Source organism: Alosa pseudoharengus, unplaced genomic scaffold (genome assembly GCF_046254945.1).
Source record: "Alosa pseudoharengus isolate Yale_2024_CS ecotype anadromous, Long Island Sound unplaced genomic scaffold, YU_APseudo_1.1 YU_APseudo_1.1_scf_9, whole genome shotgun sequence".
Classification (NCBI taxonomy): Eukaryota; Metazoa; Chordata; class Actinopteri; order Clupeiformes; family Clupeidae; genus Alosa; species Alosa pseudoharengus.
The window spans coordinates 40554178-40577964 of record NW_027468881.1 but is presented as its reverse complement, the minus strand read 5'-3'; the positions used below and the strand labels follow the sequence as shown (position 1 = coordinate 40577964).

Sequence of the window (23787 nt, the reverse complement as noted above, 5' to 3'; positions counted from 1 at the left end):
CAACTTCTTTGACCTGAGGCCCGGTCATGGCATACTTTGGGGTCATAGGGCCCACCTACATGAACCCACCCCCCATCAAATTATCATTATATCACATCACAATTATTATTGTTATGCTATATTGTTATACATGCACTTCAAAGCAGCCAGTGTTTAAAGTGCTAACATTGTTCACAAAAAGTTTGAAAACATGCACATCAGAGGACTGCTTTACTAATGTAAAATATAATTAGAATAGTTCCATTGCTTTTGCATGGTTGCATGATAAATACTTCTCAAAACAACAGCAATTATATGGGTGTTATCGTTTTGGGATGTTTCCCTCATGCAAGCATCATATACTGGTAGGCAAATGGAAAGAATATTGACATAGTTAATCATGCCACAAGCTTTTGGCCACGTTATTCAAATTTGACTATACTCTAGATAGTGTATTATAGTCTGTGCTCTGTTTTTATGGAAGTTGCATAAATCCACATTGTTCTATTAAAAATGTAGTTTCATAATTAAATAGCTTTCCAATAGGTTGAATTGGAGATTTGCTACCAACGTTATCAAGTGGTTTCAGTTTCTCTCGCGCATTGAATGAACGCTCATACCACCATTTAATTGTATGCCTCTATGTTTGATGACACCAAATTAGCAAGTAATTCATACTGATTGCAGAAAAGTTTGTTTTCTTTTTCTGTCGGTCCGCGGTTCCTTGATCAATTGCGCAGCAAATTATCAGACGAAGCCCCGGGAATAATTTCACTCCGCGGCTCCGGACCAGCAATGTCCACATTACGGCCGGTGCTGGTCCGCGCGGCCCATAGTTTGAGAAACGCTGGACTTTGAAAGGCGACAGGAGTTGAGGACTTTGCAAATGAGCCTAACATCAGCATGTTCAAAACAAGTAGGCTACAGGCACTTTGCGCGTCTTACCACATAGGTTACTTCACTTTATCAGTTGGCTTGAACGCTAAAAAAATATGCGTCGTGACTTATTGACCATGGGAAATGACGTGCACCTTGATTGTTGATATCACGGGCGGCGGCATGTTCGGTTTAACGTTTTTTTGTATGAATGAATTACAGTAGACACGCCGGTGCGTTGTGAACGTGAGACACTTCACTTCATTTATTTCAATTTCCACAATACTATATTCAGTGTTGGGCAAGTTACTTCAAAATCGTAATGTACTATGCATTACTTATTACTGTCATTTCAAAGTAATTTGTTACATTATAATATTACTGTCTCTGAATTGTAAGGCATTACACTACTATTGCATTACTTTTAAGTTACTTTCACCAAAATATCTAGAAATATGGATTTGCCATTCTAAATGCAGTTTATTACGCTCAATGCAGCTTGCTCTTCCAATGGAGGGAGATGTGGTATAGCATAATGACTGAGCTAGGCTTAAGGCAACAGTAGAATGCAATAGGCGCAGTGCTCATAATGCAATACAAGGAACAATCATAGTCAGAATTTTGTTAAAAACCGACAAAAGGTCAAAGTCTGGTAAATTGTGATAGAAATACTGTAACTTTAAGGCCTAGGCCTACTCATTCAAATCAATAGAGAGCCTACTATATTGTAAATCAAAGCTTAAAGGAACCGTATGTAAGATTGCCTGGCAGAGTTGGCAACCGGATGACGAAACACTACTGACTTTGTGATTAGTAGATAGGTGGAGGGTGGCGCATTAGGCCAAAACACAACATGACAACATCAACATCAGTTGAGGGCTGCAACTTCACTTTTTAAATGACAATATCCTGGCCAGACTACTGTTGTCAGTGATATAAGTATTTGAAATGAACATGATTTCTTAATGTCTAGTGACATATCAGGGCAATTTTATGATTAATTTTAAATACATTTTTTACATACGGTTCCTTTAATAAAAACATGTCAAGATGGTGGCCTGCTGGCCATTTCGGTGCCCTAAGTGAGTGGCTTTGAGTGAGTGACATTTAAATGATAACTCAAACACCTAAAGTAAAATAAAAGGCCTATTATTTACAGACCATTACTGTGTATTTTTAAACATTAATTTCTGAAGAAATGCTGTTTTACTTATAAATGGTGCACTGTCACTTTAAGAGCATTGATCTTTACGTTGTCATAATGCCCTTTTGCCAGCTCTTGTTTACAGGCCTTATTTGTTTGAGTTACATTGATAGCACAATATTAACAATAATATGCACAATGTTAAGTTGTTTTAAGCAACCTTCATTGCTTTGGAAATGGAAGTATGCAATGACATGTTGCTTCACATTTCGTTTTGCGAATACAAGTGAATGAGCCTGGTATCCACCTAGCTATCTGAATGGAATGCGTTTCAGTCGACTCAGCATATCATGTGCTTCATGTAGCCTAAATGCTTGGAAAACGAATGATTGAAGACCCACCAATTCTAGTACTACGTGGTAATTGAGAGAACCCAAAAGGTATCAAACTTGCATGTAACATCGTGTTAGTGCATTTTGACATTGTAAACGTTATTGATGAAGAGTGAAACGCAGTTTGCAGTAAAGCTACTATTCATTGGTTACATTTGGGTGCCCCCTCTGTCCTTTGGTGCCCAACGCAAAGTGCGTGATGCGCGTGGTGGGAGCGGTGGCACTGCCAGGCTACACAATCTTTTTCTGCATTTCTATCCCTTTATTCTCTTCAATTCAAGTTCACAGCACAAAGCTGACATGCACAACACCATAGTTTCTGTTTTATCAAGAATTAAAAAGATTAGCGTGGCACTACTTTAGATGTTTCATTAATTTACTTGTGCTATTTCGCGAGCTGTGAGATCTTTCGGTTTCGCACACAAAGTGCACTAACTATTATGTTCTTCATAGCCTTGTCTCTGACAAGCTGAAAATAATGAGCGTAGGCTTATGTCCATCCTGCAAATAGAGTCCGCCTGCGAGTCTGCTGCAGCCACAGTCATGTTCAACCAGTATCAGGAGATAACGTTCTACTATTTTGCGCGGATTTTTTCTCCTCTGTTGTTCTCGCGTGGTGTTTGCGAATATGTATCAAAACAAAACAAGCGCTTAATTTTGGGTTAAACTGCATTGTAACGCGCGTTACTGAAGTTTGTACCGAGTAAATATTACCCAATTTTTTTTTTGTAATGCCTTACATTACCGCGTTACCGCAAACAGCAATATATTACAGTAATTACATTACTTTTGTAACGCATTACTCCCAACACTGACTATATTAGTCAGAGTCTGGACTAGCGTAACCTACTAGCTTAGCTCCCCCCACTTAGCTTTGCCTAATAATGAATTGCGCTGAAAGCAGGCAGACACGCAGCTTTGCTGCTGGCGTTAACACTTGCGTGCATAGTGGGGTTTAAAACATGACTGCCAAAGTCTTAGTAGCCTGTTTAACATCCAAAGACAGTCATTGTACTTTTCAAGAGTTTATAACAGAGTTAAAGCGATGGTTCGGAGTAATTTCACCCTAGGGTCCTTTGCACCATGACCCCGAGCCAAACACCCTCCCAGAACCTTTTTTCCCTTGGTCGAATCCTGGTCGAGTAGCGCTATCAAAAACTAATGACGTTCTGCAGTCGTGATGGAACCAACTTTTATCTCGTAAATTACCCCACTAATAATGCCCTGAATGGTACGAAACTTCTGCAGTAGTACAACTACGACCTTTAGTCCAATAACGAGGCATTAGAAAGTTTGTAAGTGCACCAGGAGTTTATTTAAATAAGACTTGCCTGATTATCTGCTACTATACCGCTGCATCGACGTTTCTTCCGTGATTTGGGAAAAGCCTGTAAAAGTCCTGGCAGGAAGCATGCATAAGGATGTAGATCCAGGAATGCACTAATATTTTGTTCGTAGTCCAGTTTGCAACAATTATTAGTTATTACTAAGTTGTAAACACTTCGGAAAAAAATATTTCAAACTGGATATACCAAAAAACGTTGATGTAATCGCTTCCTGCAAGGACTTTTACAGGCTTTTCCCAAATCACGGAAGAAACGTTGACAATAACTAATGCCTCGTTATTGGACTAAATGTCGTAGCTGTACTACTGCAGAAGTTTCGTACCATTCAGGGCATTATTAGTGGGGTAATTTACGAGATAAAAGTTGGTTCCATCATGACTGCAGAACGTCATTCGTTTCTGACGGCGCTACTCGACCAGGGCTCCCAAGGGAAAAAAGGTTCTGGGAGGGTGTTTGGCTCGGGGTCATGGTGCAAAGAACCCTAGGGTAAAATGACTCCGAACCATCGCTTTAATATAACATTACAGCCGTGTGAGACCAAAAATAAATAGGCGGTCAATAGTAAAACGACTCTTCGACTAAAAAAATTGCCATCGACTAATTTTTATGGTCGATTAGGTCGACTAAGTCGACTAATTGTGGCAGCACTATGAATATTACAATAGTTAAATTGTACAGTTTTTTTTAATAACCCTACATTAAGCATAATTCACTGGAATTCATTGGACAAGTTGTGTCTGTTGTACATCAGGGCCAATTTTATGCTGTATATTTATTTTATGTGCAACCAATTAAACGACCAAATTTTTGTTCAGTGATGATGTAGGTTGCAATGAATAATGAATACATATATCATTGCTAATAACGGATACATTGCTTCTTGAGATGAGACATTCTGAATCAAGTGTAATCAGGAAGCAGTCATTGTGGTAGAAGACAGAAGTAGGGAGCACTGATTAGCTTGTGCATCTCAATACCTGACATGGTAAATGGAGCTGAACAGTCTCTAGGCGGTATGTATGTATGTACTGTACACATTTTAACATGAAGGTGGCATGACTTTAGACAGATGCTGAAGACTTAAGGACAGATACAATATTTTTCAGAGATACAGAGAGACAGAGATTGTGGATGTGTTGTCCAGCATAATGTTTAAAAACCTGTTTTGGTCTTTTTTAAAGGTGCAAACACTTATTCACATGTTTAGCAAATGTTTATGCTTGTGCTTGTTGTTTTTTGTCAATAGCGAAAACAACAATAGCCTATGTGTGTGTTTTTAATCATAAAACATCTATGATGAGTCAATACTATGCTTTTTTGACTATAACAACCACTCACATGATAAAACATTCTCATGACATCTGGTCGGGCAGGACTAAATTCACACACACACACACACACACACACTCAGACACACACACTCTCTCTCTCTCTCTCTCTCTCTCACCCACCCACACACACACAAACAGGGAAGGAAAAAGGGACTTTCCTACTCGTCCTTTCACTTTTACACTTTCACTGAAAGAGGAACTGCAAGCACTAGCAAGTCAGGTTGGTGGTCGGCACTGATTTCACAATGCCAAGGAATACGGACAGAGTTTGAGGACATGTGACAAGGACCAGGTAGGGACATTAACAAAGGCAAAGGATATTTGTTTACATGTAACTGAATGACTAAAAGTGAATTCTAGGCTTTCACTCCCTCTGTTGGCAAGGAAAGGTGAAGGGTTATGCCATATGGTATTATATTGTTCATCATGAATCATATGTCACAATGGTTCCTCTCCATGATTATTAGCATAGGTTATTAACAATATAGATGCTTTAGCATATACAGGGTTCAGAATCAGCACTCGCCACTTGGCAAATGTGTGTAGCCTATAAGTATGTTTCTGAACAAAATAAATGAGATGAGAGAAATAGGACAACTTCAATACATATTGTGATCAACATAACATTGACCATGTTTCACAACTCTGCCTGACTCTCACTGTGTTACATATTTGCTTCTAATCCCTCCTCCCTGCCTGCCCAAGGGCTACGCATGGGAATAGTCAAAGATATAATGCTTTAAATCAGATAAAAAAGATCACATTGTTTTTTAGAAAGGTAGTACAAATAAACAGCACAAAAACAAACATTTTAGAAGAAAGACATAACAAAACTCATACAGCTGACTGCACCTAAAATGAAAAAATACTGTTTAACCACCCACGGTTATATTTAAATGCTGTTCAACCACACGGTTATATTCAGGGTGCGATTTGTAGGGGGGGATGGTGAGGATTTCCCCCCCTCTGGTTTTCCTATCCCTACCTCTGCTAAATTATTTTTATCGTCGGGGGGGACAACATGTATCCCCCCCTGCCCCTCATATTGATTAATGCTACTTCATATAAGTAAAGCGCTGCAACGTGAGAACAGTCTAGTAGGCTAGCCTACATAATAATCTGACATCAGAAACGCACCGTCACCGTCAGCACTGATGCTGCTGACACAGTGGCTGCGTGATAACTTAATTTGGCCTTGATCGTGCAGGACATTTCAGAATGTCGAGTGTGTAATCCATCATAAATGGCTAGGTTCAATGGAAAAGTTAGCTGGACAAATGAAAGAAAACGAGAAGGATTCAGTGAAGCATAATAATGTTTTAGAACCTTCAAAATTAGAAAACTGATGCAACTGAGATGGAGGACAACTGCACGTAGAGTAGAACGTAGGCCTATTGTCCGAAGGAACTTACATTAAATGAGGAGATATTTGCTGAATATCACAAAAAGTGTTGCAGAAATTGCTTGGCATCGCTTATTCAATGTCTTTCTACCGAAACACCTGTAGTTTGCGGAGGACAAACGAGAAAGCACTCGTTTGATAAATCAGCCAGTAGTAGACAAATAACTTTTAGAAATAATCTGTACTGCAAAAACGAATGTTGGTGGGTATTTAAACTATCTAGCAGGTGTTTTAACAGCTGCAAGAAATAGAAGCTTGGTCTTTATGTTCTGGTTCGTAAATTATTTTCATAAAACTTCAAGTTGCCCTATAACTTTACTCTCCAAACTCTTCACTGCACTGTAGGCAATTAACTGACAGTAGATAGGCTATTTATTTTCTGTAGGCTACAATAAACACATTTATTTTTTCAACTTTTGCAATATTACGCACTTGGCTACTGAACGCAAATCAGCAGGAGAGAGAATGCACGTAGCCTACGCAGCGTGTAGCGCAATGTGTAGGCTATTTGGTTACCAACTAACACTGTTAGCCAATTCACTATACTTAAGACTTCAGTGCCATCATATACAACGTTTTTTTACACAACAAATACAGAAAGGATGGAGGCAGCAAAAGTAGAGAAGTCATTTCAGATGGGTCAAGAACAAGGTGAATTTGTATGCTTGTCAAAACGTAGTCTTACCCTGCATTAGAGGAGCTGATCATCATACCAAGCACACTCGCTGTTTAAAGTCATACACCACGGTAAACTGAAACTAAAATGTTACAAAGGTGGCAAAAATAATATAGGGTATTATTAGCCATGACATTACTAGGCTATAATATTTAATTTGTTATATATATTTTTTTTTTTGGGGGGGGGGGGGGGGGTTTACAAACTTATTCAAAATCATCCCCCCCTCTGGTTTTTACACAAATCGCACCCTGGTTATATTTAAACATGTTCGATAGATGGGTGGAGTCCTTTCGTATGCACAGGGCCGTTTCAAGGAATTTGGGGGCCCCAAGCAAAATGGACATGGAGGCCCCCACCCAGCCACCGCACGCAAAGCCTACAGGAACCACCGCATAGCCATACAGTTTAAATTCACCCACACTTTATATAAATAAAAAATGTTGACAGTGCAAATACTGCTGTTGCATATGCTGTGCATTAGTTTTGAACATTTTGAACATTTGCAAAAACACCACCGTACCATAAAATCCAATGTCAACTTCTTCCTCATGAATGGAGGATGAAGTTGATGGTGTACCTGGGAAAATAATTGAAAAAAAATCTGAGATTACCTGTGAAGTACGTTTGACCATTTCACTGTTAGCATATTGGAAATGGTCATTAACAGCTCAGCGAGAGAAATTCACTCAGTGGAAGTATCCTTAGGAAGAGCCTGAGGGCTGAGAAATTTAAGCAAAGCACCTTGAGGGAGAAAGAAAAGATATGTTAGCATTTCCATATTTTGATATTTAGAAGGGATGCAGCTGCTTTCACAACTACCAATGCTTACTGTAAAAACATCCCAAGCTAATGTTATACATTGACCCAGGCCTACTTGTATCTTAACATAGCATTTAAGCATTCTGCTGTTTAAGAATTAGACAGACGCACCCCGTGCTTTAAAGACAGTAAACAGCTGGCGTGCATGAATACTGCTAGACATGAATGTTCCAGTCTGCTTTGATGCACGGAATTTATCGTGTGGTTTTCCTAACCCCCATTTGGTAAATAGATTATCACGGTCGATTAGTAGCCTATAGCAGAGAAGCTATGGCACCTTCATCAAAACCTATTACAAAGCTATAGCAATGTTATGTCATTAAATACGATAAACAGTGATTCTGGAACAGATCTGCGTCTTCCTTATCCCGTTAATAAACATATTACAGTATGTAACCATATTCCGTCCGTTCGAGAAAAAAAATGTTGCGCTAGCAGCTAACTGTTCTAGTTTGTTACAAGCAGCATGGGCAGGCAGGTATAACATAATTTTTTTTTTTGCTAGGCTAGCCTTCCTGCTGCGACATTACACCATTTGTACAAGACCAGTAGAGCTATTTTATCCAGTATAATTTATCACTTACCACTATCTTGTTTTTTCTTGTCATCCCCTTCCTTTCTCTTCTTTCTTTTCTGGCTTCCGGACGCATAACTCCGCTGCGAGGTTTTATATTTTCCCGGCAGCAGAGATCACAAACTTGGCTGGCTGCTGTCAGCGACTACTGAGAGGGGCCCCCTTGAGGGGGATCCCGGTATTGCCGGTAACAGTGTCGTTGCACTTCACTGCATTGACTATCAAAGGGGCGCTCACAGTTTGTCGTTGCATTTTATTCTTAACCAGTCGTTGTCTTGGGGCCCCTGGCCAGCTCGGGGCCCCAAGCAATTGCTTGGTTTGCTTGCCTTCTAGCGACGGGCCTGCGTATGCACTCTGCTCTACGCACACAGTGCTATGGGTAGACATCTTCCAGATGAGGCATCATTTTCTCCGCTGATCTCACTATCCTGTTGAGATTGTGTCTCCTCGGCTGTGCTGTTCCCATACCAGGATGAGATGCAGTAAGTAAGAATGCTCTCAATGGTGCCTCTGTAGTACGCCCCCTTGTGGTGAACCTGTGTGTGCTCACTGTGATTGTTTTGGATGTCATACTGCCAACTCTGACTGTTTGCTGTCTCTGTGTCTGAAAGTCCAAGATCCACCAACACATTCCTGGATCTACACCCAGCTTCTCAATAAGCACCCTATAATATACACCCTTTGGTCCAGGTCTGGGTTTGTTTGGACCGATGGTTCGGTTATTTTTGATAGTGTGAACGCAGCCTACTGAACCCAGACCAGAGTCGGCTAGAAAACAGTGGTCTGGGGTACGGTTTGCTAGAACTCTGGTGCGGGTTGAATGCAATCTGTTCCAAAACCAGGAAATAAACTGCCATTTTTGCGACGTTGCCAAGGGATATTGGTAAATAGAAGCTATTGTTTATGACATAAACAAACCCAGATGCGCAAACTAAAATGTAATGTGAACAGAGACCAGCTAGGAAAGTAATGTCAACTATTTAACTATTTTACACTTGGAAATGAAAAGTTAACTAAGTGAAAAAAATTATGCAGGACGGAGCGGTGTGACTTGCCAGCGTACCCATAACTTGGCACAGACATAAAGACTTTACAAACAAATAAACAAATAATAAAAAGTAGAAATAAAAAGTGATGATAGAGAGTAGCTATGATGCACATGGGCAGCAGTGTGCTGGATGGAGCAGCGGGAGTTGCCAACGTACCCATACCCCAGCATAATTATTGTTGCAGCACAATTATTTAAATAAATAATATACGAGGCTAAAACAAATACAGACAAATCACAAAACGATTTACAAAACACACACAACATTTTTAAAAATAAATCATGGCCATTGGTGACTCTTGTCCTGGCATTGAATTAGGCTACTTCGGCTAAATAGCAACATGGTGTTCTTGAACAGTCCAATTGCCTTAGATATACAGAAACACAGTTCGCTGGGCGGAGTAGATAAAGCAAGCCAGCAGTTTGCAGTTCGACAGACCTTCAACAGTGAGAGATCCTCCATCGCTAGAGTGAAATCTTTCAGAACTCCATTCACATCCATCTCGCAGGACAGCTCAGCAACGGCTCGGTAGACATTAGGAATACGTTCCCACAGAGGCAAGACTAGTCTTCAAGTCCCGAGCAATCTCTCTGGCAAGAGGCTGGATGAGCAGTCCTGACCAGCAGCAGTGCCACATGACAGCTTTAGTTCATGCACAAGACACTTTGCTCATTGACTGTTTGCCTGTCATTTGAATCAGGGCCCAAAGTGCATTTAGGTGCCAGACTGCATAAAGGATGGACATGAGATTTTCCAGACTACCCTTAATCCTGCTGAGCTGAATACTGGACATAATGTGGAGATTTCTGACAGCGTTGACCACAGTTGTGTATCTTCCTGGTTCCTGTGGGATATGCATGGGCTTCTGTGGTCCAGCCGAATATGAAGTAAAAGAGGAATGCTGCCCTATGTGTGGCCCTGGTAAGCCGTACGTACGGTACAAACTTATTCAATAACACGTAACTCAGTAAGTAAGCCCATACACACTCAATAGCACATAACTCAGTCAGTGGACTGACTCATCAGTTTTTTTTACTTTATGGGCCCTATCATGACAGTCTAAAGCGCATCGTCGCTCGTCACAAGCTTATTCAAATGTAGTAGGATGTCCAGTCCACATTGGGAGTGTTTTCGTCATCAAACGTCGAGCGCATGGCGCAACGAGGTGTTCCTCTGTTCAGTCATGGGTGTGTTTGGACCATAACATAATTTAAACCAATGAGAATGACATCTGTCATTCCCTTTAACAGCGCAAAGAAACTGCGGCCTTATGAAACTGCGGCCTTTATTGGTGCGGATTATGCATGATGCAGCGTATGCGGGAAATTACTGTATTAATATAAATGCCAGTACAATTATCATTGTACTTAAATCAATGAATGTGATTATGTCCTAGTTACGTGCGCTTTAGTGTCGTACACTGACATTCGTCAATGGGGATAGTCGCCGACCCTCATGAGATGTGGATATTTGGAGGTAAGGATAGCATTCAAGAAACAAGGTTATCGCAGTTGCTCTGAGACATACGGCCCTTCTCCAGTCTCTCTCAAAATCAAAACACACCCAATTAACGCTTGGACTTTTAGATTATGTTTCTAAATGTTGGGACTGATGGACACTGAACTCTGGGGGTTATTTGAACGTTCATTGTGAAGTGGTTTACTGTAAAAGGAGTGCCGGATATCCCGTCTGTCTTTGCACCATTATAGGGCCATGATAATGCATGCGCTAGCCTAGAGTCGAGAGAAAGAAGACTAAATAAATATGCAGACATGTTATGTGCAATTCAACAACTGCACGCATGACATGTAAAAGATATATTCCTAGCCTACATTATTGTGTAGTAAATTGAGTTTATCCAACCTGCTGGCAAGCCAAAATGCGTTGCATATAGCTTTATCATGGTCCTCTAAAATGCAATAGCCTATAAGCAACTTGAATATATCGCACACCCAGTTTGAACACCCTGATGGACACTGAACTCTGGGGGTTATTTGAACGTTCGCTGAAGTGGTTTAGGCTACTGGAGCGTAAGAATTCTAACTTGACTCTCGCTAGGCGAAACGAAATTCATCTGGCGAGAGTCAGGTTATAAGAATTCCGCCCGTCTTTGCGCAATTTGCGGTCATTGATTGACGGCCATTAATTAATTAATATAGGTGGCCTGCACACCACAGAGTTTGTTTGATGCATGTGTAACCTGCGTTGTGTTGAACCTGCGCGATTCAGCCGGACTCGAACCGGCGAACAGCAGCACCTCGGATCGGGAGGCGAGCGCACTAACAATTAAGCCAATAGCCCAGGCTCCTGGCTCACATGCCAGCAGCACTCTTGAGGCGTCGGGGAGTGAGGTTTACCAACGTTCCACAAGCACAGCTAAGCTAGCTGGTATCCGTTACACATGGAGTTTCCGACCGTTCTCCCCTGAGAGCTTAGAGAATAAAATGAGGAGAGCTACCTGTGTTTTACATAATGTGTAACATTTATTCACATGGCCAGTTCAAAATCACCTACGTTTTTGACTGAAATGTGTGCCAATATCAATTATTGGGAAAAACATTGTTTGGAGTGGATGGCGGGTGGATTGTTGATGTCTGCAGGTGCAGATGACATGACTACAGCTCATCCATGCATGTTGGAATTTGATAGGATACAGGAACTGCAGAGATAAATTGAAAATGAGGATTGGTAATGTCGGAATAGCGGTACTAAAAAAAATCGGAGTAGGGGCATGTTTAAATAGAGGCATGTCGTAATAACGGTATGTCGTAATAGAGGGTCGTCGTAATAACGGTATGTCGTAATAGAGGGTCGTCATAATAACGGGATGTCGTAATAAAGAGTGAACCCCAGTGAAACTAACTTCACCATGGTGTCAGTCAACGACAAGACAGTTATATGCAGTTACTTTCACTATTGACTGACAATGGGTTACCATCGAAAACATAGGCTGGAAAAAGCCTTATTTAAATGCTATTTAAAAGCCTTATTTAAATGCTCAAATGACTGAATAAAAAAACAGAGGAGTTGCTTATATCTCATGACAGTGCGTCGTCAGCTGTGCTCCATACGTGTCTCTCGCCTCTCCCCTAATCACTTTTGATCGTCATTACCAATTTGCAAATTATGGTGAATAACTACTCATCATGAGATGTGCAGTATTTCGTAATATCTTTATTCTAATAATGTTTCCCATTGTAATCGTGTAATTTGTAATGCTTTGCATGGACGTGCGCTGGTGTGCATTCATGGATGATAGAAGGATGGTGCGTTGTGCACCCGCCAATATGACTGTTGACAATGCGCTCTTAAAATAACATATAAACAACTCGCCATAGACTTCTGACCAGGTTTCCCTTGGTCAGTGGCGTAATGCGTTTTAGTGTACAATAGCGATTTTTAGACAATGCGCTAGGCCACTCTCTAGGTTGTTAATTGTCACACCCCTGGGCGCATTTTTACGCCATGCGCCAGGGTGCAAAATAGGGGCCTAAGTCACAATATTTAATTTGTTCTTGTTGATATTCAATTCAACATGTAACACTATGTTTTCTCTTTATTGTCTAGGATATTATGTGTATAAACACTGCACAGAACTGACCAGCACATCATGCGCTCCGTGTCCCTCATCTACCTACAATGAAGCACAGAGTGGACTGATATCATGCAGGTCATGCACAGTGTGTGACTCCAGTAAGTCCATTTGTTTTGTCCGGTTTAGTCATTGAAATAAATAAATAAATAAATAAATAAATAAATAAATACATACATAAATAAATAAATAAACCCTGGAGGGGTCATTGCAAGATATTTTTTGGTGTATATCCAGAAAACGTGGACTCATTTTACTAAATTGTGCACACGTTTTACTAAATCATGTGCACGTTTTACTAAATAGTGCACTCATTTTACTAAATTGTGAGCACAATTTGCTAAATAGTGAAATTCACTAATTGCGCTTTCATTTTAATTTTTATAAAATGAGCGCACAATTTAGTACAATGTTCGTACAAATAAGTCAAATGTGTGCAGAATTTATTTATAAAGCGACCACACAATATACCAAATTGTGCAATCTAGTAAAATGAGACCACACTTTACTAAAAGGAGCGCACATTGTCTCGATATACAAAAGACAGATATGCAAAGACACATCCTGGGCTCCGCAGAAAATACATCATACATAAAAAATAATGAATTGATATTTTAATTGCAATTGAAATATGTTTATTCATCATGGATACGTTGTCAAATTCGCTATTGGCATCCCAGGACCATGGCCAGCTTCCAAATCAAACATGCTCAGCACTCAGTATAAACCAATCCAATGGGCCAACTAGTGAAATTTATTTCAACTACATTTCAACTGCAAGGGTGGTTCTTCCACTCGCAGGCGCTAGGTTCCCCAGATACGGCCACCATTCACCCCAGAAAAACGCATATAACTATTCCAATGACTCCGAAGCTGTGAAGTTAATGTAAATTAAGCTAAACAAACTGCATAGTTCCCCTCTATCTTAAATAAGGATAGTTCATAATCATAACACTATTGATTGCTATTTAGATATGTTTACCAACATTTGTACCACTTAATTCACAGGAAAGATACATTACCAACTATATTTAATTTATTTAAACTATATGTCATTGTGGAATTATTGTAATAAGTATGTTTGACGGTAGTTGTTTCCTTTACTGCACACACTAACTCTAACCTACCGTCCCCAGCTGCAGGTCTAAGAGTGAAGAGGGCGTGCAGCTCCACCTCAGACACACTCTGTGAGCCTCTGGAAGGTCACTACTGCACTGACCCAATCAAAGATGGCTGCAGAGGAGCTGTGGAACACTCAAAGTGCTCACCAGGACAGTACATTAAACACAATGGTCAGTTTTCAGCACGGCCATTTTAACCATTTCAGATAGATAGTCTTTTATGCTAATATTAGTGTCATGCCTTCCTGCAGGTTCAGCTTCCTCTGATACTGTGTGTGGTGACTGTGGTGAGAACACATACTCAGATGGATCATTATCATCCTGCAGGCCACACACACAGTGAGTTACAACGACTGATTTCTCTGGGGAAATACTGCATTCTGTGTATTAAGCATTTCCTCTCTTGTAGGTGTGGATCAGGACATCAGCTGATACAGGAAGGGACATCATCATCTGATGCTGAATGTAAAAACTATTTGATTGAAGTCATAACTTCAGTACTAGTCACAGTGGGCCTCCTGACCCTTATTGCAGTAGCAGTATTCATTTTTAAAAGAAATCAGGGTAAGACCTTATTGAAACACCTTTGTGATGTTATAGGTAGTTGTCCATACAGTCCTCTATTATGAAAATAATGTTTTTTTTCCAGATTCCAAGAAGAGGGAAGGAGTTGATAGTCATACAGTACAATATAGGTGAGAAGTAGAAATTACATTCCTATTTTTTTAAACAAATCGCAGGGAATATCCACACATAGCTCTCCTGTTTTCTTTGTTTATTGGAGTTTACACCATAAGTTACGTTTCGAGCCTCAGCTCTTCAGATTGAAAATGAATAAGACCTATGAGACCAAAGTTCTAATAATAGGAGAGTGCAGATGCATGCAGGCAAAGTTCTAATACTAGGAGAGTGCAAATGCATGTAGGCTACACTCTGCTAGTCAAAGTTCTAATACTAGGAGAGTGCAAATGCATGTAGGCTACACTCTGCTAGGCAAAGTTCTAATACTAGGAGAGTGCAGATGCATGTAGGCAAAGTTCTAATACTAGGAGAGTGCAAATGTAGGCTACACTCTGCTAGTCACAAACAGGTTTTAGTAAAGCAAGCACCTGCAACCAGATTCCTTCAAATGCACTGACTGTCAAAATGCCGATGCGCTGTTTGAAGTTGCGTTACTTGCTGTTAAAAGGAATGACAGATGTCACTCTCCTGATGTCACCCGTCCTCCCTCTTGGACTGTGGCCGTACTTGATGCTTAATACCTTATACTCAATATGTTGAAGCCATTTCTATGGAATTTATAATATTTTGAGTTTATTTTGTAACTGAGAAAACCTGTGTTGCAAATGTAATGTAGAAATTGGAACGTAAACAGTTGACCAGTAATTTAGAATAATGTCATTTGATTGGCTGTTAGATTTAGTATAAAATAAATAGAACCCCGTGAAACAGTCAGAAGCCACTGGACTTTGGAGCAACACAGTCTTTTGACCTACACAGAACAGAACATTCATACGGGAGATCAGAACAATTATAGAACATTCATACGGGAACTACAGGAGTTAATCTAAGAAAAGTAAAGATCCTAAGTTTGTTATGCTTTGTGATTCGAAATTCATGAGTAAACAGACAAACGAAGAACTTTTGATTCAAGACTTTTATTTTATAACGTTTTGTGTTGAGTACAAAATAACTTTGAGGTCCTAGGCTAATGAGTCAGCTTGCTGCACTTACACAATACTTGACCAATGGCTGTAACCCTATTACCTCAACCTATTCTTGCACTGATATAGTTTTTTTTTATATTACCTTGTCTACATTATACATTATTCTCTTATATGTCCATATTTATTTAATGCTGGTCTCTAGACGTTATTCTTGCACTGTTGCACTGCTGGACTTACTTATTTGCACCATCACCGTGACACTCACTCTCATAGAGCACCTTACACTGCACACTGAACCACAGGCTCAGTCCCTGCCCTGTCATGCTTGATCATCCTTAAGCACACTATGTTGATATTTGATTTAGTTTATATAGTATATTTAGTATTTTAGTATCATGTTTATTTTCTACTGTCTCTATTGTACAGTGGAGTTTTTTTTATATGTATATTACTTTTTCTGCTGTAAGTGCATGTTGTGTGTGATGTCTGTATGCTACTGAGACCTTGAATTTCCCCTTGGGGATCAATAAAGTATCTATCTATCTATCTATCTATCTATCTATCTATCTATCTCATTGATTTAAATGATGTTATGCCCAGAACATACCCATGACTGATTAAGAACAGAAGAACAATGTGCCCGATCTCCGATCACAACATAACGCCCTTAAACAACCTTTAACTTTGCCTCTCTGACCATGCGTTTCTGGTCGCTATAATAGAGCCCAGTCTCTGATCTGTCTCACAGTAGGCCTTATTCCTTCAGTGTACATATATATATATATACATTATATAGATATCATTAGTCATGTAACTAGATTTAACTATACTCATAAAGCACAGTAGGTCTTATTCCTGCAGTGTATACTATACTCTATTACTATACTATCTATACTACTAAATATATCTACTATGTATATACTACTATACTCATAAAGCACAGTAGGCCTTATTCCTGCAGTGTGTACTATGTATACTACTAGTGTATACTACTATACTCATAAAGCACTGTCTTTGTTTATTTTCCCATGATTTGTGCAGTTTGAGAAATTACAATAGTTCTACAGATCAGCAATCAGATGATGAACCTCAGAAATCAGATGATGAAACTAAGAAGATGTGACGAATAACTGGCAGAGTTACTGCTACATCCATCTAACAGGGTAAGAGGACGAGAGCTGGACTTGCAAAACTAAAGAAATGAACACAGAGATAAATATCACCTTATAAACAATAACAGATTTGATGTGCTTCCATTATCCTGTTCCATCCAGATACAGTCATGTTAGTGCAGCAGCGTTTCTACCCAATTGTGCACTTTGTGACCACTAGCACGGCAGCCATTTGCAATGTGAAACATGACTTACAACCTTACGTGAAACATGACTTACAACCTTACACACAATTACAGTGTGAAACATGACTTACAACCTTACATGCAATCAAGGGCGTAGGTTTGGTCGGGGACGGCAACGGCTTGTTGGGGGAGCTATGTAGCGTCGGCGCAAAAAGACAGTGTTAGCGTTCTCCCGCGCAGGGCATCCTGGGATACGAGAGCGAACATTTGGGGGGTTTATGTCGTTATTCTCCTTAGTTTTGAGTGTAATGTTAGCATCTTTATTGTAACATGTTCCCCTTTTAGTTCTCCCTCGTGTGTGACCCTTTTTGTGTGGGGGGCTGCGTCCTCCCCTGTATGTGTAGTGTGTGTGCGTGCTTGACCTGCCCTGTTTGTGTAGTGTGTGTGCGTGCTTGACCTGCCCCGTGTGTATTGTGTTCTGGGTCTGTGTCCCTGCTCTCATTCTCAGCAAATAAACCTTTTGATTGGACAACTGTCTGAGTCGCTATCAAATCGTTACATTATGTTCGGCTAATTAACATTCAGTGACTTGGTAATAGCATCTATTGTGATAGCGCGACTTCTATGCGACCGTGCTGCACACCCCTAATCAATACTCCTGACCTTGGTTGAAAGATTACAGAAGCTAGGGTTATCTTTAACAATATTCTGGGTAACATATGCTATCACCAGTTAATACTATTTTTCCACATAATAAAATCTGCATAATTTGAAAGCCTGGTCACTACCACTGCTAGCTTGTCTGGCTAGTTATTTTGCTTACTTACACTCTGCTTTATGAAAAAGCTTCGTATGTCCCCTTTCTTCTTCTTGGGTGGCATAGCTGATCTACAAACCACAAAAAGGGGTTTGTATGTGCTGAAGGGAAAAGGGAATATCAAAATGTTTCACTCTGGCCTTTTATGGGGTAGGCCTATGTATTGACAGACAGCCCTGGTAACTTACCGTTGTCGTTGACACACCCGCTCGCTTGACTACCAGTGCAAGAAGCAATAGAGCATCACAGTTCCGCCCACAGGAGTTTCCGGAAGTAAGAATTCAATGCAATTTCTCCATTGACAATTCGGGTATAAGCCATAAAAACTTAACTGCACATGGTAGACTCAAAACCAGCTACGGCTGTACTAAGCGATTGTGTATGCTCATATAGACGCCAAAAGTTCACGGGGCACTAACCTTGTTTTGAGATAAATGTCTTTTATTCGTGATGTCTTGGATAAGTACTTCATTACCCACAATCCTGAACAATCCCACAGTGATGCCTCTGATTGGTGGAAAGGCCGTTAAGGTCATAGTTTGAAACGTTATCAGCAAAAATTATTGACAAAGATGGCGGAGTCTTTTACTGCCTATGGCGAAATTCTAAATGTGAATAAAAACTTTCTAGACGAACATTGGTACTTGTATCAACAAGGATTGTGGTTTATATATCACACGAACTTAGTCAGGGCCAATACACCATCAAATAGAACACTGGAAATGCTAGTTTGAACACTTAACTTTTCAGTTAGCCGACAGGCAAATCATTAGCCTTTCAGACATTAGAATGTCATTATAATGCTGCTAACATTAGCCTACATGCTGCAACACAGGTATGAAATATATTATGTTTTAGTGACCTTGTTGTTTCTATGAATATGAATTGTTGTTTATATGAAACATCAACTTAGTCGAGGCTTGAAAAGCCCTGTATATCCCCATTAAGTACTTAAACCTTTGAACTAGCTAGCTAGCTGATAGCACAGGCTGGATGCTACCACCGGCTAGACACTGCAGTAAAATGGTTAGCAAACCGTCCATGCCCCCGTGAATATTTCACTGTTTCAAGGACGAAATCAAGAGTGTCCAAAGGGGTGAAAACCACTTTAAATCGGGTCACATTATTGACTGTTGTGTGTCGAGGGTCAGCTTGTGGGTTTTGTAAGGGCCAGCATGAGGGACAAGACCTATCAAACCTATGAAGTTGTATGGTGAGTTTTGCAGGGAGGTTGGTAATGCTAGTTAACATTAGCTAGGCTACTGTAGCCTTCATACTGTATGAGCCATATCATCAATCATTAACCTAGAAATACTTCTTCGTACATTTAATGAACATTTTGTGTAATAATTCACAGCAAGTTAATAAACTGAATATGGTGGTCCAAGAGCAGACCATGCACCGGTCCATGCATCAGGATGGCAGTCAGATATGAAGCACTGCACAATGTTGCTAACTTTAACGTTAACCGGTTTCACACACACGATATAAAATACACGATGGTAAATATAACATTCAATACCAAAACACTATTATTTACACGATTACTCCTGAAATAACTGCTATTAACTATATAAAAATCATTGTTTGGAGTAAAGGGTTCGCGTGCTGTCGCCGGTTGGAAACATGGTTGGAAATGATTTCGCGCTGGTTCGTGCTGCTTATATATTTTTCAGTGAGGCGCGGTGGTTTATGGGATGAGTAGTTCCTTCGCTCGGAAATAAAAATATGTACACAGTCTTGTACCTTTGACTTTTTTTGGACTTTCTCTTCGTTTTTTCACTCGAAATGATATGTTGTATGCTTATGAGTTACGCCGTAGCTGATTAGCCTAAGACATGCTCTAAAACTCTTTAGATACGGATTTTTCCAAAACGTCAATGGGAGAAATGAATGGGAAATTTACTTCCGGAAACTAAACTCTCTCGGAGGAGGGGCGGGACTGTGATGCTCTATGTGTGTGCAGCATGCGTGTCAGATAACCCTTCCCCCTCCCCCTCGGTTTTTCAACCAATCAAATGACGACGTTTCTTGTACTGTCGTGCTGGCTGTCGGAATGATCAGCACAGCAGCACAAATGAGTTCGCTAAAATATTGGTGGGGACAATTTTGTCATCTTAAAATATTGGTTAGGACTAGTCATGAGCGTCCCACCCTAAATCTACGCCCATGCATGCAATTGCAGTGTGAAACATGACCTACAACCTTACACGCAATTACAGTGTGAAACATGACCTAACCTTACACACAATTACAGTGTGAAACATGACTTACAACCTTACACGCAATTACAGTGTGAAACATGACTTAAAACCTTACACGCAATTGCAGTGTGAAACATGACCTACAACCTTACACGCAATTACAGTGTGAAACATGACTTAAAACCTTACACGCAATTACAGTGTGAAACATGACTTACAACCTTACACACAATTTTACACGCAATTACAGTGTGAAACATGACTTACAACCTTACACGCAATTACAGTGTGAAACATGACTTACAACCTTACACCGCAATTACAGTGTGAAACATGACTTACAACCTTACACGCAATTACAGTGTGAAACATGACTTACAACCTTACACGCAATTACAGTGTGAAACATGACTTACAACCTTACACCGCAATTACAGTGTGAAACATGACTTACAACCTTACGTGAAACATGACCTACAACCTTACACGCAATTACAGTGTGAAACATGACTTACAACCTTACACCGCAATTACAGTGTGAAACATGACTTACAACCTTACACGCAATTACAGTGTGAAACATGACTTACAACCTTACACCGCAATTACAGTGTGAAACATGACTTACAACCTTACGTGAAACATGACCTACAACCTTACACGCAATTACAGTGTGAAACATGACTTACAATCTTACACGCAATTACAGTGTGAAACATGACTTACAACCTTACACGCAATTACAGTGTGAAACATGACTTACAACCTTACACCGCAATTACAGGGCACATGTATGAGATGGCAAAAGCTCCAAAACATGAAAATGTTTATTTTATAATGTGTACTAAGTAGGGGTGTAACGGTACACAGAAGTCACGGTTCGGTTCATACCTCGGTTCGGACATCACGGTTCGGTACGAGTTCGGTACAATGGAGGGAAAAGCAAAACAAAAATGCAGAAAGCATTTTTTTTTGTACATGTCTCAGGCTGTACCACCTAGTGTCATACAGTCTCTTCCCTGAGCTATCTGCAACAGCCTGAAGTGTGTAAGATGTAGGCTAAACAGTACAATAAGTGCCCAGACTCAATCTGTAACTTGTAAACAAAATAAGACAATCAGCTATAAAACTGAAAATAGGCCTACAGCATCTCTTATTTCTGAAAGTGCAAATTACATAGAAAATTATTTTTAAAAATCCACTTAAGCAAGACCTTCAACATCTGTGTTTAGTTGTATATGGAAGGGTCTACAATTTGCCTCAATATTTTTCATTGTGTGTAAAGTAATAATCTAGCCTACTAACTGTGAAAATATCACACTATTTTGCCTTTTTTTAAAAAAACGAAATTGCTCCTTTCATTTCATAAACAGACTACAACTAGAAGTCACGTGACTTTGCCCTTTGACGTTAACTCACCGTAGCATGGTTTGTTTATTAGCCTGGTTAGCGTTGTCACTTTATTTTACTGTCTATGCACTTAACACTACCAGCTCCTCATGTGAGAAGTTACAAGTTACCCCAACATAAAGGTAATTACCACGTGATTTACATTTCTGTCATTACGAAATCATTTAATTTAAGCCATAGGTTTTGGCCCTATTTGTATGTGTATCCAAAGGCTGCTGAAGCGCACGGGAAGTTTCTTTCCCCTCGTTTCAGTGATTGGTAGCCTACATCATCTGGGTGATGGCTTCGAATATGTGTAGCATTTTTTCCACTCACATACCCAACAACTGCTGAACAACGGCGACACACAGTTTCATCTTATCCACCACTCTTTCGCCTGTACTAACGTTACTGTAACTGAAGTTCTCAAACTTGCGATATTAAAGAGACCAGCAACTCTTGTAGGTCTAACCTTAGTGCTGCTAATGACTGACGGACTCGACCGACGACCTGACAAAAAAAAACATAGGCGCCAATCAGAGCTTCAGAGCTAAGGCGAGGCTACAGATTAGCGTTAGGTGTCGCTAAAGAACTCCCGTAACTCTCGCTACTTAACAGTAATTGCGCATGACATTAATTAATCCGCACACGAGTTTTATGTATTTTTATACCGTGTATTCTCCGTGTAAATTCATGCACCGAACCGTGACGCCCGTACCGTTTCGGTTCAATACGAATACATGAACCGTTACACCCCTAGTACTAAGTGTCATGCTTTTATCACAAAATGCCCGATTGGACCAATATTTAGGACTACGCTGCTGCACCATTGTGGACCTCAGGCCTGCTGCCCTCTGCTTCACCATCTTTTGGGCTGGATGCCTGAGAGCCCTGCTACGCTACGTGATGACGGAGAGATGACGACTTCTGACATCATCTGTTGAGGATGAGCCCCATCAAAGCCCCGTGCTGTTCCACACTCTCATGGGACACCATGTCAGTCACTCTACGGAGCTGTGCATGGGACACCATGTCAGTCACTCTACGGGACACAACTGTGCATGGGACACAATGTCAGGTACTCTACGGAGCCAAGAAGAAAACAACAAAAATCCTCACGTCCTATTTTGATCCTCCTCCATCCTTTGATCCTCACATCCTATTGCTCCAGAATGTTGGGAAAATAAAACAAACTCTACTACTGTGTGTAAATAGTGTGCAGTACTGAAAAACTCTACAGGACTGTGTGGAAATAGTGTGCAGTACTGAACAACTCTACAGGAGTGTGTGTAAATAGTGTGCAGTACTGACAGGAGTGTGCCCTCCTGTGCATCCTCCTTCCATCTCTCCACCCATCTGACCAAAGGTTTCTTGTTTTGATAAGAGATTTGTTCTCTTGCCAGTGTTGCTCATAGTGTGCTCTGTTGGGCATGAAGCTATATAGGGCTTTGAGGAATGCATGGAATTGAATAGATATCTTTATCTCTTTAACTCTTTAACTCTGAGGACTGCATGGAATTGAATAGATATCTTTATCTCTTTAACTCTTTCGAGAGTAGCTCCTCTATCTCCTACTGTAACACTTCTGCCTGACACATAACAGGCACCTCTACCACCATCTCCTCCCATTACATTTGCATTGCTTCATTTAGCAGATGCTTTAATCCAGTCATAATGCTGTAGTATACTGTATATTGTTACTGAAGGTTTCCTTTGCAACGTAGCTTCAATGTAATCCACAAGTTGCTTTGGATAAAGAGTCTGATAAAGAATAAATGTCCTATGTACTGTGACCACGTTTAAAGCACATGTATGAAAAGGCGTTCTAAATGAAGGTTCCGGAGGAACATGATGGAAGTTGCCATGTCTACAATGTCAGATTCTTATCAGGTCATTTATTTCCAGCCTACCTGTTCAAGCTGCAGCATTTGGTTTGATCACTTTCAACCCACCACCTCCCCTCACACCTCCCATCCTCCTTAGGAACACCATAGGGGTCTACACATGGACCCTGATTGGTTAGGAACAACATAGGGGTCTACACATGGACCCTGATTGGTTAACAGCATAGGGGTCTACACATGGACCCTGATTGGTTAACAGCATAGG

The 23787-nt window shown here is 40.3% G+C and overlaps 1 protein-coding gene across 5 annotated transcripts; it reads left to right on the top strand.

Annotated features, from left to right (window-relative positions):
* Positions 1-5222: 5222 nt before the first annotated feature.
* Positions 5223-23471, top strand: LOC143114825 (tumor necrosis factor receptor superfamily member 14-like). Of its 5 annotated transcripts, XM_076276623.1 has the most exons (10): positions 5238-5360; positions 8633-9024; positions 10292-10512; positions 13159-13284; positions 14320-14475; positions 14556-14643; positions 14714-14868; positions 14954-14999; positions 17013-17134; positions 22490-23471. In XM_076276623.1, exons 3-9 carry the CDS (start codon positions 10386-10388, stop codon positions 17092-17094), a joined length of 780 nt encoding a protein of 259 aa, XP_076132738.1. In that variant the 5' UTR covers positions 5238-5360; positions 8633-9024; positions 10292-10385; the 3' UTR covers positions 17095-17134; positions 22490-23471. The 5 variants fall into 5 exon arrangements, with proteins under 5 accessions (XP_076132741.1, XP_076132738.1, XP_076132739.1 ...); XM_076276626.1 differs by lacking the exon at positions 10292-10512 and having other exon boundaries at positions 5223-5360; XM_076276624.1 differs by lacking the exon at positions 8633-9024.
* The last annotated feature ends 316 nt before the right edge of the window (positions 23472-23787 follow it).

Bases quoted from the DNA above. Each gene is read 5' to 3' on its own strand.
- LOC143114825 (XM_076276624.1), top strand. From the start codon at position 10,386: ATGTGGAGATTTCTGACAGCGTTGACCACAGTTGTGTATCTTCCTGGT. The intron at 10,513-13,158 runs GTAAGCCGTACG...TTTATTGTCTAG, and splicing joins CTGCCCTATGTGTGGCCCTG to GATATTATGTGTATAAACAC. The intron at 14,869-14,953 runs GTAAGACCTTAT...TTTTTTTTCCAG, and splicing joins CATTTTTAAAAGAAATCAGG to ATTCCAAGAAGAGGGAAGGA.